Genomic DNA, 18,356 nt, shown 5'->3' on the forward strand with positions numbered 1-18,356 from the left:
AATAAAAACAAGATTGTTAACCGAGTGATTCTAGTACGTTTGTTAATGTCTTCATATCGTCACGAATACTCTTGGCGAATCGAACCACTTTTTCCTTATTGTCCAAGACTTCAATTGATTGAGTCAATGCATTGTATCGAACCGAGAAGGGCCTGTTCATCTTTGCTGCAAAATCTCGTACTTTCTCTTGTGCTTCTTTAAATGAGTTTGCTACAAAATAAACCTACAGAATTTTTTATTTTTTGACCTCTCTTGCTTCAATCCCTTACTGGCTGAAATTCAGTGATTGGATATTTCTGCAGAGCCGTCTTCTCAGGATCAAATGGCTTAAGTTCAGGTTTATCTGATAAGCAATATTCTAATTCACCAAATGAACTTAACAAGCCTGCACCATAAGCCTTCAGTTCTCCTCCTTGTCGACAGATACCGAACTCAACTGTGAACCAATAAATAGTCGCTAGTTTTTCCACATCTTCATCAGATGCACCAAGTGATGCTAAACCAATTTCTTGTGAAAAGTCAGCAAAATCAGGATCAGCAAACTACAAAAGTTTTTTTTTTTTTTTTTAAAGAGTATGATCTGAATTTTGTTTTTTTTCTTTACCAGGGGAACATGTCCTAGTAGCTCATGACAAACATCCGGTTCGGGTGTATAATAAGGCTTTGATGGATGACGAATGTATTGCGTAGAATAGAATACGCGAAAGGCAAATGAGTTCAAGAAATCTCGACTTGATAATAGTCCCATCACAGGACGAAGAGTAAATCCAGTACAGTCCTTTAAAAATCGCGAGACACGTTCCAGTTGAGGGATTTGTTGATCATTGTACCCACAGTTTTGAATCAGCAAGGGCAAGACATACTGATGCTCGCGACAAGCATGCGTGGGATACATAGATACCAGTTTACGAAACACTTTACCCCACGTCTCTGTCTCTTCAGCAGTATATTCAATCTCTGGCACAGGCTGGCCGGTACGATATGATTTGGCAAAACGGGTAATCTCAGCACGTCTAGCACGGTAAACGGGATCATTGGCACCAGGATGGTCGGAACCTGCGGAAAGAGAAGGGTCAATGAGTGAGAAGAAAATAAGCGAGAGTGTGCATCTTACTGAGTTCTTCGCCCATTTCCAATACTTTATCGGCAAATGTATCAAGATCTGTCAATTTTCTTGGGAACCATGCAACGCTGTCTAAATTCAAGCGATTTGTATTCACATTTATCTGGTGTAATTAAAATTCAACCCTTACCAGCAGATCCTGTGCCAGCTCCAATGACACGCACCTCTTTGGTATGCTTGCCAAGGTTTTCTACCACATTGCTTACTTGATTGATATCCTTGGCATCAAAGTCAACAAAGAAATCATAATCTCGATCATTTGCACGGCTGGGACGACTATACACTGCGTTTAATATCCTATCGAATGAATACAATAGTTAAAAGGTATTTACGATTCAATTCGAGTAAGAGAGATATCCATAGATTTAATTGTCGCTAAGCAGCTTTCAAGTGAACCAACTTTATCAGTAATCGAAAAATACAAGGTAGTCTTTAACGCATTTTTAACCATATTCAGAGATATTGCTTTTTATATATGCTTTATCGTTGTCAGGGAAAATATATATAAAAAAAGAAAAAAGGCATAATAAAATTCAGCAATTGGATTATTTATGCTAAAAAAAAAAGTTCATGCCTCTGATCTATCACAGTCCCGTGATTTAGCAGTTAAATCTTTAGATGGTATTAAACAAAGGATAAAAAAAGAAAGCAAAATAATAGGGAGCTATGATGATTCAAGACTGTTTGATGAGTTATTGAATTGCCAAATATCAAGTAATAACCTATTGGCAATGAAGAAAAGACACCATGACACGTTATTGTCAGTAGGTAAGATCATAGTAAACCCTCTTATTATTTAGCTCAAGTACGATGGCTGATGTGTACACTATTATTATATTCTACACATTTCAAAACAAACTGTATATAAACTGCGAACAAATAAAAATAAAATTGCATTATTTTAAGTGTTACAATGGGGATGTATAAAAAAAGTAGTTTATATTTTGCTTTGATGATAAGTGAAAAAAAATAAAGTATAACAATTGACTACCATTCCTTAATCATTTACTCCTTTTAATTTACTCTTAAAAACCACAATTATGCATAGCAGTACCCTTACTCAATAGGATTCATTGATCCAGTTTTTTAAATCAGTTTATTGGCTAAAGATCACGGTATTTTTATGCTTCTGTGCTTTTCTATAAAATGTCCTTTTTCGGTCGGGCTCAACAAGTGGGTGTAGGTTACATATTTCGTTCAAATTGGAATGCCCTATGCAGTCATAGTCAATGTTGTTCTTACTTGTTTCTTTAAAATAACCCTCTAACCGGGGATTATTATTAAAAAAAGTATTAATCATGAACTTTGATTTATACCAACAATTGAAAGCTGAATAGCAACTTTTTTTTTTTTATAAATTCAAAAATGTCAGTTTTCATTTCAAGTACTCTATAAATCATTAATAAATAAACAGCTGGTCTTTATTTTCTTTGTAGGTGAATACTCTTTTATAGGTCATATGTGTCAGTTTTTGTGTAAATTGGGACAAAGTCTGTTATTTCTTTTCGATCATGTTGACCTCATAAGATGATGGATGAGCTTATGCTATCCATGAGAATAAGGTAAAAAATCGTTCTTGTTTCAATGTGTGTATCTTGGTTGATGGATTCTTTCAAGTCTTCCGATACAAGTTGCTATTAAAATGATAATAAGAAGGGCTTGTATATGTCACCCTTTTCTTTCCATGTATTCTTATCTACTCGGACATACCGCTCAGCAACAAGTAATAGACAGCCAAGAGGTGGCAGTACAAGCTATAGGTTGAAGGGATGCAAATCTCTGGTTTCCAATTAATTTTTTTTTTTTTTTTTTTTTGCTTTTTCCCTCTCCAACCCTTCATTCTGTGAAGAATAAATGAAGAGCATAGCTATATGAAGTAGGTGATATGAGTGGAACACACTTCATAAAATTCATAGCTCAAGAAGGTTTTAGATGGCTTCCTCTGAGAGATGGTATACATGATCTTTAATAATTTTATTGTGTATATGAGGGTTTGATTCGGATGCCACGTTTTAGCTGGTCATCGCCAAGAATATGTTTAATAACGGGTCTTAAACCCACAAACAGAAGACAACCATGCAAATTGAAACGAGTACCGCCAGAAGAGAGACGAATCCAGCAAAAAGAATTTGACCAATTCGCTAGGGGACTTTGCCCCATGATCTATTAGTGAAACAAACACGGTGGATATTTCAGAATTGAATGTCGCATTCTTACAAATTTTACAATACAATTGATACATAAAAACGACCAAATAATGCAGCATTCATTCCTAAAATAGTGTATTTAAACCAAAAAAATTGTGGCTAAATTTCAGTACATAAACATTAAACTTTAAAAAGGTGATCAAAAACAGCAGCTTTTTCAAGTACTCATAATTTGTTGAATGATATTTTGTACATAAAGCTTATTATTGTTCCTAATTTCTTTAATCAAAGAAATATTTTAATGAATATCTCGTCGCACTTTCCTTATTCAATGCTTCCATGTCGTGTGAGGCCATTCAAGATCTCCAGGTTATATAATTGAAAGCATCGTCTATTCTATTTGGTGTTCAATAGCCATCACACACACAGACAACTTTAACTTGTGCAACTTTGGGTTCCAATTATTCATTTTGAAAAATAGGATATAGTTTGTATTCCATGGGTTCCCCCACCAATTCAACAGAAGGACCCAATTCACTGATCCATGCCCCATTTCCCTTCCTATTTTACTTTGAATTGACTCCAAACTACCTACCCAATATCACCCACCGATCCATCCTTCAATAAAAAGAGGCATATTCTAAGAGGAAGGAGTGCGATCATGAATGGACAACTCCTGTTGCATTCCTATTGGTTAAAATAATAAACATACTCGTCTATTCTTTTTGCTTTTTAATTATCACAAAGGCACACTTATTTTTAATAGTTTTCTATTGCCAACATTTTATGACTTGTTCTGATCAGGTCTATTTTTATTGTCAAATGGATTTATCCAATCCTTTAGAGTGCTTTGAATGCTGTCTATGCAAAGTACAATATTGCTCCAACAGGATCCTCTTTGGCGAGACAGCAACTGATAAACAAAGGAGTCTGCCCATACCTTACGTCCCTCCCACCTATTGCTGGTCACCTATGACGAAGGTGCATTGAGTGGAGTGTTCATGCAGATTATAGATAGAAAGAAAAGAGAGGGAATGCCCATACTCTCTTTCTGCATTGAGGGTCGATTCTTTTACTGCATGTAACAGATGTATTCACAAGGTGAAAAGGTAGCTTTATTTCTAATAAAGAATCCTTCTTTTAAAACCTTGGATTCATTCTGTATAACTTTATCCGTACTACTGTTCTGATGACATCATTTCAACTCAAAACTATTTTTTTTTATTAAGACTATTCAGTACTTTACTAGTGAAAAATAAGTTTATTTATTCAACCTTTGTTTCTCTCCTTTTGTTTTTCTATAAACATCTCGGCCTTTTATTTGTTAGTCAGCTGTTCTATGCAACAGATGAGAATAATCCAATTGAATTCTTTTTCTTGGGGGGAACTGATCCGGCAATGATTAGAAAAGAAAAACAGTAGTTTTACACTACTCTCGTTGAACGATCAGGGACTGTTTCTCTTTTAATAAAAAGGGACATTTGATTCATTTGTATTCTTTAAACATGAAAACAAAACATGACTTTGGTTTTATATTATTTTATTTTCACCGCAGTGTTATATAAAAGTAGCATTATCAAAACAAAAAACAAAAAACCATGCATCCCTCATGAATCTCAAACCCATCCTTTCACTGCCCTTTTCTGTTTAAGCCGAGAGCAAAGAATGAGGCCTGCACGGATCACTTGCTTTTTAGATTGAAAGCCATCCGTTCGTTCCAGGTTCCTTACAAAAGATGAGCACACATCAAATAATAACCACACATGCATCTATTCTGAATATCAAATACCGTAAACTTCCTTGGTATTGTAAAAAAGAAGGAAATGAAAGCATCCCCCCCTTTTTTTTTTTGCTTAGCATCAAGCTACATTAATACCCGTTTATCATTACGGAAAGAGGATGGATAGAGCGTCACATCTCTTGCTTAATCTAAACAGCTTGTTATTGACTTATTTGTGCAGTCAAAGTCAGCCATTCTTTCTTTATATACACATTCGACGATAAAAATGCCAGTAGAGCCTCTGGCGTGTGATCAGAGGCCCTGCACCTTATCTTGGCATTTTTTTTTATAGAAACACAATTCTCTTTGATGCACAAGAAGACGTAATGATGGAGTCCACTGGATGAAAGTCCATGACAAATCATGTCATTCGTGGAAATCCTTAACAACAGAATGACGACATCAAAAATGTGAGTTGGATTAAAACATAAAAGTCTGACAATGTCGACTTGTAGGATAACATGGACAAAACATGAATCAGTATCTGTTGATCACATCATGAGTCTCTAGGAAACAAAGATACGTTTTATTCTAGAAAAAAAAAAATTAACGTGACACAATCATCATGCTAAACAAAGTTTGAGGCAAAGCAAAAGAGAAAAAAAAAAGGGGGGGGAATGAAACATCCTTTTTTGGTTACACGAACATGTATAAACTCTGCTAGAACAAGAGAAGAGATGGCTGTGTATAGGAACACTTCTCTCTCTATCCTCCCCCCCTCTCTCACATTCTTTTATTTTTTTATTGCACGAAGGGAGGGTTGGATAGGAAAAGTAAGCTTTTTGGTATACATCGTTTTGGCAACGACAAAGATGGCTAGGGTCAATTGAATCCAGTGAAAGATCAAGTGGGGAGCCTGATGGAGGATGGCGAACCACTGACAGACAATTTGCCAAGGTCGGACGAGATGGTGGGTCAATTGGATTTTGCCAAACAGGATCCTCATCAGTCTCGTTTTGGATCGAAAGGAATCGATGGGCTTCTTTTGCTTCAGAGCCAGTCGTAATCGATCGAGTTCAGACAGGAGCTGTTGCGGTGAGTGGACATTGGACTGAAGCAGTAAGAAGAACGCACGGTAGAGGTGAGCGGATGTGGGCAGCTCGGTTTCTGGGATTAAATTGGTCTTGATACGCTCAAGAACGTGTAACTTGGCCGCGTAGGAAGAATAAAACATTGTGTTAGGGGATGTTTGAGATGGCGATGCTGCTGAGCTGTTGGATCTTTTATCCGATTGAAACCGAAAGGGTTCTTCGATGACCTGAATGAGTTCACTGTAGCTTGGACAGTGTCTTGGTTCAATCTTGTTTTGTATACGAGTCAGTTCATGCTTGATCCATTCATTCAAACTCATCGTTTGACCCGAGATGAAATCTGTTAGTTGTACTTCAGACATGAGAAACAAAGAATGAGAATAAGAGAGAAAGAGAGAAGAAGATGCGAATCAATGCAAAATAATCGCTCTTTTTTTATATACTTGGAGAGGCTGATGCATATTTTTAAAAAGGGTTACACATATTAAAAGATTTATTTAAACAGAAATCATTGTGCCGTGGAATGGATGCGTTCATAACTACATGGGTAAATAGAATAACCTGATCGGACAACATCTTCTGCACTTCTGCCTTTGGTTTCTGGTAATATAAACACAGCGATTACCGTGAGAAGCAGAAGGGTCAGACTAAACAGATAGAACACATGTGCTTGACCAAGCAAATTTCTGAGACTCAAAAATCCAGCAGAGATAATAAAGTTTGAGATCATGTTCACTGACAAACCAACAGAACAAGCGCTCGAGACAGCCTTGGTCTCGACGACTTCGGGTATCATCAAAAAGGGGATTGGGCCCAATCCGATGGCGAAGGAAGCGATGAATCCAATGATGGCAAAAGCAGACGTACGATCGTGTCCTGCCCCAATACTCCAACCTAGCAAGGTGCCCATGAGGGTCATCAGACCACTGGATGTCAAGAACAACGTGCGACGACCGGCCCTGTCCATCAAGACGGCCGATAGGGTGGTCATGACCAGGTTGACGATCGAGATAGAGACAGTGATCAGACCAGACGATTCAGGGAATACGGTCGACATGATCGAGGTCGAATAAAAAATGACGGCATTGACCCCCGAGAGCTGCTGAGAGAGCTGGAGGACCAAGAGGATGAAGAGCGGTCTTCGATAACGAGCAGAGGTCAGAAATTCCCAACTGGTCACTTTTTGATAGCCCTCCTCCTCCTCGGTCCTTGGATCCTCCTGAAGCAAAACCGCTTCCTCGCTCTCTTCCACCCCGTTGGCCCAATCCCGTTTCCAGGTAGCGATCTCCTCTTCAACCTCCTCTGCCGGCTCCTGTCTTAATCTCAGCAGGGCCGCTTTCGCCTTGTCCACACCACCGGGTAAAGACGCAAGATAGCGAGGCGAGTCCACACAGAGAGGCAAGAGGCTGGCTTGCAGGACGGCAAGCACGATCCCGACCGCCAAGATGTATCGCCAGCGAGCCAACGTAGACCAGACCAGGCCCATGATCTGAGCTACCATGATGCCAATCACGATCGACAGCTGGTTGAACGCACCAAAGAGTCCACGGCGAGCCTCAGGCACACACTCGGCAATGTAGGCCGGAACGACCACCGTGACCAGACCGCTGCCGATCCCCGAAAGAAATCTTCCGACCATCATCCCCTTTGCTGTCGACGCCAGCGTGCACAGGACCGAACCCAGGCCAAGGAAGACGTTGGTGGCCAGCAGGGTCCGTCGACGGCCGTAACGGTCGTTGAAATAAGGCGCACTGAGGGCACCTACCAGTCCACCGGCGGTGAGCATCGAGACGATCAGTGCATAGTCAGCATCTGGCATAGGTATACATTCAGGCAGTCGGTTGACGTTCGAAGCTCCCTGACACTGAGATATGACGGATTGAGGTGTGTTGAGTTCCCCATTATGATAACCATATTGAAATGCGCTCTTTTGTGTGGGGGTAAATAAATGGGTAAAAACGTCTCAAAGAAAGAAGAATACGGTCTCTTTTGTTTTATTTACCAGTAATATTGTAGTGACAACAAAGAGTAGATAAGGCGTCAAATGGTGGTTGGACATGAAACGATTGAAAAGAGAAAAAAAAGATGAATTTATTTTCCTTCTTGTACACACACCGGGTTCGATCGCAGTTTAAATCCCCGCATGTTGCTTTTTATTCATGACGATAGAGATCGCATGCACCGTGTCTCCATTCGCTTCCTCAAAGGCTTCGAGTATGCCACCGACATCTTCATGTGGCAAGACGGTGACCATATAGTTCAATTTCGATAGGTGCTTTTTCGAAATGTCTTTGAATGCGTCGGGCTTAAAAGTGCGGGAGGGACTGGATTTGATAAAGGAGGAATGGATGACGCTGATCAGACTCCTTTCGATCGGTCGTCGGTGGACCGAGTTGGCTCGATGACGGATGGACTTGGGGCGATCCTGTCTGTGTGTGGCCCGGTGGGTGCCAAAGGCGCCCAGGATACTCACCGATCGCTTGAGGCCACTGCCGGACGCACTGGGTAATCTGGAGGGTGTGTTCTCCGTCGGGTTGTCCCGCAAAGGAAACGCTTGAGATCCTGTTGCTTTTCTCCAGATGTGAGAGAGAGATCCAGTAAAGAACAGGCTGCTGCCATAAGAGGGACATTCAGGCCGTGGCTTGGGTCGAGGCACCGGAACATGACCTAAACATCACTTTCAATCCGTCGTACTCTTCCCCCCCCTTCTATTTCATTTACCTTCTTCCAGAGCCAACAACTTTCCTCGGGTCGACATAAACTTGATCCAGCGAGCGATAGGTGACTCTACAGCGAGACAGGCATCCAGGGTCTTTTCATAAAAGGACAGTCTTTCAAATATATCAGGTATACGCATCATTTCCTCAAACGTCCTTCGTATGTATCTTTGCTTTGGCTTTTCTTCTTTGGCCAGACTGGCCTTTGTCCATCGCACGGAGGGTGTGCTCGACAACGCGGTCGTTCTTAAAAGTGAAGGCGTGGATGGACCATGAAAGAGGGACAAAGACCGTTGGGGACCCCCGCTGTCCATCAGCGGCCTGCTCACTCTTTGCAGTGCGTCTTGTCTGGTTTCTAACTTGAAGGACAAGCTGCGGGCGATGGTGGTGGTGGAAGCAGGGGATCGATGGAGAGGGTGTGTGGAGGATAAAGAACGGGTCGAACAAGATCGTTCAACGGTCGCCTTTTCTTTTCTGATCTTGTACTGGCTCAAGACGGCCTTTCTCTGAACCTTTTTCGGTTGTACATCGATTTCATGAGGCTTGTGCTCTTGATGGACTCTTGTTGAATACACACTCTCTTCTCTTTGGATGTATATCGGTTTTGTATGCGTCCCTTTGACTTTTCTTTCTTTAGGTACTCTCCTTTCAACGGTCGTATTCTCTTTTTCATGAGGTACTTGAGGTCGATAGATGGCCCTGATGCTGTAGATCGAATCTATTTCATCTGGCTTGTATACTCTTTTAACCCTATCTGAGTCCGTCGACGGTGGTGTGGCTATAAAAGCATCCATTAATTTTCCGCTTGGACAAGATGAGAAAGTAGAGTACCTTTTGCATCCCATTCGTCTATCCATGATCCTACTTTACGCATTTGATCAGGTACAACTTTAAAAATACAATAAAGTCTCCTTGGTTTGTTATTTGTATACCTTGAGAGGTCATTTCGTTGATAAAAAGATAAAATATGAAAATGCTTTTTTTTTTTTATGTTTGGAGAATTATTATTTTGTCTACTGACATTTGAACATTACTTAATATTAGGATCAATCCCTATGAGAAATTTATTCTAATGAAATAAAGAAAATTGAATGCAAAATGTACTTTTTATTTAAGCTGTTTCTGGCATACCAACATCAAGATCTTGTTCTACATCTTCATGCATGTTCTGACTATGGCTATTGTCATTATCGGGATATGTATATACTTTCACACAACCATCTAAGAAACAGAGTGATGAGTTGACAATGTAAAATGATCATCTAATTTACCATCTCCACAGGAGAATAACAAAGGTCGGTAAGGATGAAATATCACATCACGTACTTCCATGTCTTTTATAAACAAGAATAAGCATACATCCTACTACTCATTTTATCGCTTACCTTGATGTTCTTTTAATATAGCAGTTACTTGTTCCGTCAGCATGTTGAAAACAAAGATTTGGCCATAAATCGTAGGTGCAAGTAAATATCTTCCGTTCGAAGTGATTTTTACTAGCCATGAATTGGAATGATAACTAACACGTTCATTAATCATCTCTCTCCTTCTCCTCTTGCCCTACTCACTCTTCATTTTGGTATTTTTTAACTTGCTCTAATCTAAACTGTTCGCCATCTTTGGTAGGATACACCAGTTTATGTAAAGTACATGTATTTGGCTTTGATGCTGTCGATACAAAGATTAAGAAATGTGTGTTTTTTTTTTTAAAAAAAAATCGATACTTACAAACCCCTTCGCTTACATCGCATAGCTCTGCACCTCTACTGATAAACCAAGCATATTGACCTTCCTCTTCCTTATTTTTTTCAGCTTGTTTTAAATACAGTGATTCATCTAACCAACGCACAAACTTTCCACAATCACAATAAGATGAATAAAGATCGCTAAAGGTTTGCAGCAACTGACCGAAAGGAGGATGAATAAAGCAACATGACAAAATGTCTCATGCTTACCTGTGCATTTTCAAAGTCATAGAGTCTCAAATGTTCATCCACTGCTGCCATAAAATACTTGTTGCCTGTGTTGGGTACAAAAGAGACGGTGAAGGCCATACAGGTGATGTTATCATCCATCTTGGTACGATCGAGCAGTGTGATCCAATCGCTTGCCATGTGCCACTTCATGATACTACCGTCCTGACTGGTCGAGATATAATAATTCTCGCCTTCGAATTCCAATGCCTTGATGCACAAGATTTCTTCAGTGTGACCCTCCAGTTTGGCAACGACCTTGGACTCTGGCACGTTGAAGATCTTGATGGGACAGGGCAAGATGTGATTGTCATCATCCTCGGCCGACCAACGCTGTCTGTCCTTGAGCTTGCCTCCGACGACCATGTGTTCATCACCGACAAACTTACCACAGTAAAACTCGTCAATGTTCGCCTCGGCACCGTCTCTGAGCTTGTGGACCAGCGCGAAATCGTTCTCGACATCCCACAGTTTGATGGCCCCGATGTTTGAAAAGGTCGCGAGCAGGCTGCCGTCTCGAGAAAGGGCCATGCTGGTGATCGGCGCCTGGTCGTTGATCGTACAGGGGATGCCTTCCAGCGGATGGTCCTCGTTGATGGTATGAATCATGTCGGAGGATTCGGCGTGAAAGGACCAGTAGGGATCAGGATAGGTCTCTCGCAGGGACCGAACGCGTTCAGCCTTCCAACCCTCAGGTCCCCGCTTGACCACCACCTTGGCCTTGGTCTTTTTGGTCTCCTTCTTGGTCGTCTTGCGTTTTGTCAGCGTCTTTTTCTTTTGTGTCTTTTTCTTCTTCTTTTTATCTTCTTCGCTCGAAGTGCTCTGGAGTAAGTCGTCTGTTAAGATATCGTCCGTGTCTTGGTCCTCTCGACTTCCAAACGATAAATTCTCAAATTCTTCAAGGTCTGAAAGTTCTTCATAGGACACTGTCTTTCTTCTAGGCATAATTATCGTGGTTTGCAAAATAAAAAATAAAAAAGTAAAAAAAAAAAAGGACAAAAAAAATTATTTATTTTCGTGGTGTTTTAAATTTTTTGGCGTGATTGGCTAAAGGATTTGAGGGCCGATGGCTTGCCTCTTGTCTGTCTGTTGAACGAGACAGTGGCATGCCATGCATTGGACAGAGATACTGGGTCTTATTTGTGAATATACTGTTTGGTGTCCATACTTTATTTCAAAGCTTCTAAAAACAGTTTTCCACTGGCCTTTTTTTTTTAAAAAAAAAAAAATTTCAAACCATTTATCAAAGTTTCCAAACGTCTCCAGATTCAAATACGCCGTTTACAAGCAAAGTCTGGCTGTAGATAGTTGAAGGATGGTGATAGCGAGTTGAGAAAAAAAGAGAGAGAGGGTTTAGATTGAAAGGTTCAATCGATATGAAATAAGTGCGGATAGCATGGCTATCCGCAGGCCTCATCCAAAACATGTGAGAGCAGGTGTTAAAGATGTATGGATTGTATCAAGACAAACTTGAAAGAGCAATCAGAAAAAAAACGCTTTTTATTTTCCTTTTAGTTAGCATCCTTTGATGATCACAAGCTATGCAGAGTCCCTCCCCTCCATGTTTTCACGCTCCTCTGTTGATTCACACGCTCAATTAAACAGAAAAGGAGTAGATCAATAGGATTGCTTATACAGCTTGCTAACCAAAACACAGAAGCAAAAAAGAGATACAAAAAGTCACGTTCAATTTATATTTTTTTTTTTTTCAAACGACAAAATCACTTTCATCCGCAAGATCGATGCTCTTTGGAGACTTGTACAGTTTGTAGAGAGCCAGACCACCAAAGGCACTGTATTCCAGCTCATGACTTCGCAACTTCTTTTCATCCCAAGGAGCATAGCCAAATGATTTATGAGACGCCTTTTCTTTCACTCTTTTCGTTTCGCAGTATCTTTCGTAATCCGGCCAATGCTTGAGATAGATGTCGACCGCCTGATGGAAAGTCAACTGCTGGCCCTGATCAGCGATCGCGATATAGGACACATCGATCGAGGGACCGAGGGAGAAACCGAGTCTGTCGTTGAGGCTGTCTCGGATATAGTTCATGAACCAGACCAACCGTTTGACCTTTGGATCCGTCAGCAAATAGCCCACTTTGGTCGCCGCAAGCTTATCCCGGTTCTTCAAGAGGCAGGCTTGATCCAGCACAATCGTATAAGACTCACCCGTGGTCTCGGTAGCAATGAAGATCTGGAGTGCCTTCACCAAGACCGTAGGCTTGGCATCGTTCTTGTCGAGCGAGGTGACATGGTACGTGATGGCAGCCAGAAAGGGCTCTGAAGGAATGTGCACCATGTCGAGTTGATTGGGTGCGTTGATGACGTGCATCGAAAGCGAATTGGGCGTGTCTTCCAGATAGGCATCATCCGCCCACGTCGTCGACTCTTCTTCTGTTCTCTTGGCTGGACCCTGGGTGTCCTCATCGTCTTCATCGTCCTCGTCTGCATCATCATCATCAAATATGTTGTTTACTGTAGGACCTGAAAAACGAGATCGAATAGGGATCTGGTTCATTGGCATCTCCATCGTTCTCGGCCTTTCATCCACTGTTTCCCAGTCATCGCTTGGTATGTTCTGTGGGTCGTCCCAAGTCTTGGCGGTCGTGTTGAACTTTTTGTTGGCTTGATAGGGCGGTGTGGAGGCTGCTGATGTTGTGTCTGTTTCGGTTGTCACTGTCATTTTGGTGGCTGTGACCATATTGGCAGGAGAGGTCACGGGTGATATCTTTTCAATGTCCTTCAGATCTGCATCGATGCCCTTATCCCACAAGGTTTCACTTTCTTTGGCAAAGTGACTCCAACTTTCTTCTGCCAATTCATCTTTATTGACAGGTCCCCAGGTGAATTCGCCCGATTGGTCACCGACCGTCACGCGATTTCTGAGATCGGCCCTGTATCGGTCCCTGCTTGGTTTTGACTGAAAGTGAGATAGGTTTTGATTGGGAATCGCTGGTCGGGTATGATTATTTCGAGGGCTTGTGAACGCCGGCTTGGGTGAATGAACTGAGCGAGGTGCTCTTGGTGTATTTTGTCGAAAGGCTGGTTTGTAACTGTTGCCGCGCGGAGACCGAGGTGAATCCGTTCTGCGTTCATATGGCCAAGGTTTGGTCCAAGAGAGATCATCTGGGTTAGCATCTTCAAAAGTGTTGTTATTATCCCAAGAGTCTGATTTGACAGGAACCGTAGAATCAGAGACTGTCTTGCTCGGTTCTCCAAAATGAATCTCGCTTTTCTTTTCATTCAATTCCTTTCGCCAATCATCACCTGAATCACACAGTTCCATGTCTTTTTCTTCCTCTTCAAACCAATTTAAATTATCCTGACTCGCTTTGTCTTGTTTGGCTGCAGAAGACATGTATTCTTGTTTAGAACGCTTGATGGCTTCTTGAAGATCCTGCCTAAACTGTGGATCATTGTCATCATAAAGATCATCCGTCGTGTCAGTAGAATTCGCTAGGGTAGCATTAGCAGCGATCGGCGTACTGTTCTTTGAGCTTGAATTTCCGCTAGAAAATGAAAGGATCCTGGAAGAACCTGGCGTGTGAGGAGGAGATTTTGTAGCGGACATCAGACTTTGCTGACTAGGAGACGAGTTTCTGCCGATAGCCCTCTGTCTGTGCCATCGATCGAGCGCTTTACGGTTCGAGCCCTGAGTGACAGTATAAGGCCAGTAATGTTCGGTCAGGGTGGGATAGGTCAGGGTGGCCTCATAGAGAGCCACGAGACAGACAACGTCAAAAACCGAGTAAACAAGCGCTTTCGCAGGCAAGGGATCCTTGGTCCAGATACAGTCATATGTTGAGAATGAAAACGTGTCGCGAAACTGCTTGATGGTCATGAAGGCCTCCAGGCCTTCCCAATCAGACGCATACCTAGCCATGGCGCTGTTCAGGCTCAGTTCCTCGACTGCGACCGGCTTCAATTTAGCCTGGAGATCCAACACTGAACCTAGCTCAATGTCTTTTATAAAACACTCAATCGCCATCGCATCACCTCTGTAAGCCCATCCGATCAGGTTCACATCATCATTCTCCAGCACAGGCTTCAAGTGACGTGTGATGGCCTGAACACCCACCAGATCGACCTGGATCGCATATCCTTTTTCTTTTGAGACAGCGATCTGCAGTAGTTTAAGAACAGGCAGTTCCTTTTTGATACCCAAGAATTCACAGTCAATGGCAATATATTGACTCTTGTAGATTTCTGGAATGATGGCTTCTAGCTGCGCCTCCGTTGTAATGGCGATAGCAGTAATACATTTTTGATTTCCTAATGACACGCAAATAGTCCTGTCATTTTCTTTTGTCCAATTCGGCTCCAACTCGTAATGTTTGTGATTATTGTTGAATGACTTGGGTGTTTTTGTATTAAAAGATTTCAAACTTTCAAAATCTCTACCTTTTTCGACAAGTTTCCTTAACGGTTTGATTGTATCATTAATTAAATCATTTTCTTGGTCTTCAAAAGCAGATAATAAACCTAAAACTGCTTCACTTGCACATATTGTATTTTTCCAATACTGTTCAATCGTTGTTTGTAATTCCATTTTTTTTTTTTATTGTTTAAAAAAAAATGAAAGAGAGGAAAGAAACATGTAGGAAAACAAAAATGATAAAATCTTGTTGTCAGTTTTTTTGATGATAATTTTTGTGTGCGTGCAGGATGTGAAAAAGAGTGCTGATGGTTCTGAGTATAAATAAAGAGGAGATTGCCCATTATAGAAGCCATCATTCATCTCAGTCTGTCTTTTTCATAAAGAAATCTCAGTCTTTTCATGCCAAATTAGCTTATAGACAAATAAGGAAGGTAAAAATTGATTATGTCAAGTATCAGAATAAACCGCAGTATGGCAAAATGGACTTTTTTTCTTCAAAAGAAAAAAAAAAAAAAAGGTCCTTGTTTCGACGACTCGATTTAAATAAGAATCTATCAACTGATAAATGCTGGTCAGTTTAGATTTAATCGTAAGAGAAAGTCTGGAATAATAAATCGTATGAAAACAACTGCTCAATTTAATTTCAATTACTGCATCATCATAAAATGACGTAAAAAGGGCCTTTTTTTTTTTTCTTTCTTTCTTTTTCTTTCTTTTTCTCTTTTTTCCAAGTTTTTTTTAAATGTCAAGATAATAATGGACAAGGAAATAGAATTAGAAGAGATAAAGCATAAAGTAAAGTAGTTTTAAAGGATAAACAAATAAATAAATTACATGTTGCATAAATACACATAAAAAAATAGTAAACTTTATTGCTTCTAGATACTTACACATAATAAACCAGCACAATGGAGATTGGATTTAATACCTTTGTATGGATCAAGACATGATACAAAATCATGGACAATATATAATAATATGGTGCCTATTACACCCCATCTACAATATCCTGTAAGATGATATCATTCAATAGACCACAATAACCAATCTATATTAGTGGCATCCTAATCCTTTAGGTGTAGATGATAATTTAGAAAAGAGTTTAAGAGAATCTCACGAGAGAGAAAGATATTTAGAACGTATTATTCAATCACAAGCAAATCAATTAAAAGAACCCACAGTTCAAAATGCATTAAACACATTAGAAAATATTTACTTGTATAACGTAACGTATCCTTTTTTTTTTACGCAGTAATGATAATTAATAGATTATTTAGCAAAATGAATTAAAGATACATCATTCAAATCAAGTGGATAAACTTAAAAGTCAATTGAATATTTTATCAAGGAAAAAAGACAAACTAGACGTCATTCTAAACCACTTGAATCGTCTGGAAAGCACAAATGAGGTAATTCAATCCAAACACAAACAGAGATACTAACGTAAACAATAGAATGATGATGATTGGTCTGTGAAGGACAGAAAGAGCTTATTAAGAAAATTAAGGTTAAATGAATTAAGATTGGCTGTGAAAAATGTTGAATTAGAAGCACTGGTTCATAAACAAAACAATGATCATCCACCGACAAATAACAATTTGACCAATTTAAGTTTATTGGCTGATAAACTATTACAACAAGATCATCACAAGCGTCTGCTGGATGAAGAAGACGACAACCATCGTAAAAGATACAAGTTGACAACAGAAAAACATTGGACAGAAAAAGAAGATGAATTGTTATTAGGATTAATACAAAAGTCAGGTATAAACGATTGGCAGCTTATATCAACAAACTATTTCCCACATCATACACCACTCGAATGCTTTCAACGCTATGAAATCATGACTAAAAGATTACCTTCTATTTCTGCATTATTAAAATAAATACGATTAAATAACATGTTCAATGAGCACACAGTAACTGAACTGTACTTGTTCGGGTCAGATCTGAAATGATAAAAAGTAATAAAGCCTTCAAGACACAAGAGGTAAGAAAATATAAAAGTCTAAAGAAATCAGGGAGACAGTATTGAGATACTAGAATTATGATGAGGACAGCCAGTTTACCAGTTTGGTATGAGAATAAATACAATGATTCCACCGTCCATTGGACGATTTTCTAACAATGGCAGTTGGACTTGAGAGATTAGTTTATGATTCATCTTTTTGAAAACAAACTGGTCAAATGAGTTGACAGATAAAAGGGATTCTTTGCTTTCACAGAGTAACACGAGCCTGGACCATGTCTTCATCTTCAATGGTACGAGGTTACTATACCTACTTTACCTCTTCTATTAGATTATCCCATCACCCACTGTCGACATAGCTTCTGCCCTTCATTTCTTGCCCACAAAGAAGGTTCCCGACATGGACCAACTGCCTATTGACATCCTACAGCCTATGCAGCACGGATTGGCAACCGATCCTTCACCTTCTCTTCCGAATGGGTTGGTCCTGGTCTTGCGTTCTATGGCCTTGGCAGATGATTCAAGTTGCTCTCATAGACAAGAAAGATTCACCATCGGACCCAGGTGATCACTGTCCCCATTCGTCTGATCATCGCTTTTAGAAAACGCTGTATACAAAGCGCCGTGCAAACCAAAGGATCGCCACTGGATAGCGCCTAAAAACGTTTCCATGGGTCCCGTTGTGCTCTAGGATGAAGCCATCTGCCTCTCCGAACTCTGTCAGATCTTACGCTCACAATACCGTATCACTTTAGTCTAGTTTTTTTGGATATCAATTCTGCATGGGATACAGTGAACCGGAGCTTCGTTTAGGGAAACCCTCGGTCATTACATCTCATTCTTTATTAGACTAATTTCTAGCTGCTACCGATCTGTGTCTGTGAATCCGAATAGATGGTTTACGTGTGTCCAATAAAGAACATAGTCACTGTGTACGATGGAGATAGGGCTGGCTATCTGGTGGCAAGCCTAGACCATGTCTCAAGCAACCTCACACAGCACCTCTCAAAAAACCATGCTTGACTGCCTTACTATGCACCGACGCCTGTTGATATCCAAAGCTAGAAAAGATCCACGATCATTTCTTGTGAATATGCTCCTGCTACATCCTTTGATTCCCTCTAGGTCGTCCTCTCCTGATCACAGTGATGATCGATGATAGACTCAGTACTGCACGAATTAGACCGGCTGCACCATCACCAATCGATCCCTGCCAAGCACCCACATGATCAAAACTT

General features: G+C 40.4%; 7 protein-coding genes across 7 annotated transcripts; 1 reads left to right on the forward strand and 6 right to left on the reverse strand.

Moving 5' to 3' along the window:
* Positions 1–257: 257 nt before the first annotated feature.
* On the reverse strand, positions 258–1,574 carry RO3G_12092 (uncharacterized protein; the record flags this gene model as incomplete). The annotated part of the gene is made up of 5 exons (XM_067666676.1): positions 258–542; positions 605–1,056; positions 1,115–1,195; positions 1,254–1,399; positions 1,456–1,574. The coding sequence occupies 5 exons, from the start codon at positions 1,572–1,574 to the stop codon at positions 258–260; spliced, it is 1,083 nt and encodes a 360-aa protein (XP_067522777.1).
* A 4,209-nt stretch (positions 1,575–5,783) lies between these two features.
* RO3G_12093 (uncharacterized protein) lies at positions 5,784–6,224 on the reverse strand (the record flags this gene model as incomplete). Its single annotated transcript, XM_067666677.1, has 1 exon — positions 5,784–6,224. The coding sequence occupies one exon, from the start codon at positions 6,222–6,224 to the stop codon at positions 5,784–5,786; it is 441 nt and encodes a 146-aa protein (XP_067522778.1).
* A 365-nt stretch (positions 6,225–6,589) lies between these two features.
* Positions 6,590–7,900, reverse strand: RO3G_12094 (uncharacterized protein; the record flags this gene model as incomplete). The annotated part of the gene is made up of 1 exon (XM_067666678.1): positions 6,590–7,900. The coding sequence occupies one exon, from the start codon at positions 7,898–7,900 to the stop codon at positions 6,590–6,592; it is 1,311 nt and encodes a 436-aa protein (XP_067522779.1).
* A 312-nt stretch (positions 7,901–8,212) lies between these two features.
* Positions 8,213–8,335, reverse strand: RO3G_12095 (uncharacterized protein; the record flags this gene model as incomplete). Its single annotated transcript, XM_067666679.1, has 1 exon — positions 8,213–8,335. One exon carries the CDS (start codon positions 8,333–8,335, stop codon positions 8,213–8,215), a length of 123 nt encoding a protein of 40 aa, XP_067522780.1.
* Positions 8,336–9,909: 1,574 nt separating this feature from the next.
* Positions 9,910–11,716, reverse strand: RO3G_12096 (uncharacterized protein; the record flags this gene model as incomplete). Its single annotated transcript, XM_067666680.1, has 5 exons — positions 9,910–10,019; positions 10,184–10,317; positions 10,367–10,466; positions 10,527–10,650; positions 10,754–11,716. The coding sequence occupies 5 exons, from the start codon at positions 11,714–11,716 to the stop codon at positions 9,910–9,912; spliced, it is 1,431 nt and encodes a 476-aa protein (XP_067522781.1).
* A 763-nt stretch (positions 11,717–12,479) lies between these two features.
* On the reverse strand, positions 12,480–15,320 carry RO3G_12097 (uncharacterized protein; the record flags this gene model as incomplete). The annotated part of the gene is made up of 2 exons (XM_067666681.1): positions 12,480–15,043; positions 15,173–15,320. The coding sequence occupies 2 exons, from the start codon at positions 15,318–15,320 to the stop codon at positions 12,480–12,482; spliced, it is 2,712 nt and encodes a 903-aa protein (XP_067522782.1).
* Positions 15,321–16,127: 807 nt separating this feature from the next.
* Positions 16,128–17,686, forward strand: RO3G_12098 (uncharacterized protein; the record flags this gene model as incomplete). Its single annotated transcript, XM_067666682.1, has 5 exons — positions 16,128–16,160; positions 16,207–16,374; positions 16,604–16,913; positions 17,123–17,139; positions 17,450–17,686. The coding sequence occupies 5 exons, from the start codon at positions 16,128–16,130 to the stop codon at positions 17,684–17,686; spliced, it is 765 nt and encodes a 254-aa protein (XP_067522783.1).
* Between the last annotated feature and the right edge of the window lie 670 nt (positions 17,687–18,356).

This window comes from Rhizopus delemar, genomic scaffold, assembly GCF_000149305.1.
Source record: "Rhizopus delemar RA 99-880 supercont3.10 genomic scaffold, whole genome shotgun sequence".
NCBI classification, from domain to species: Eukaryota; Fungi; Mucoromycota; class Mucoromycetes; order Mucorales; family Rhizopodaceae; genus Rhizopus; species Rhizopus delemar.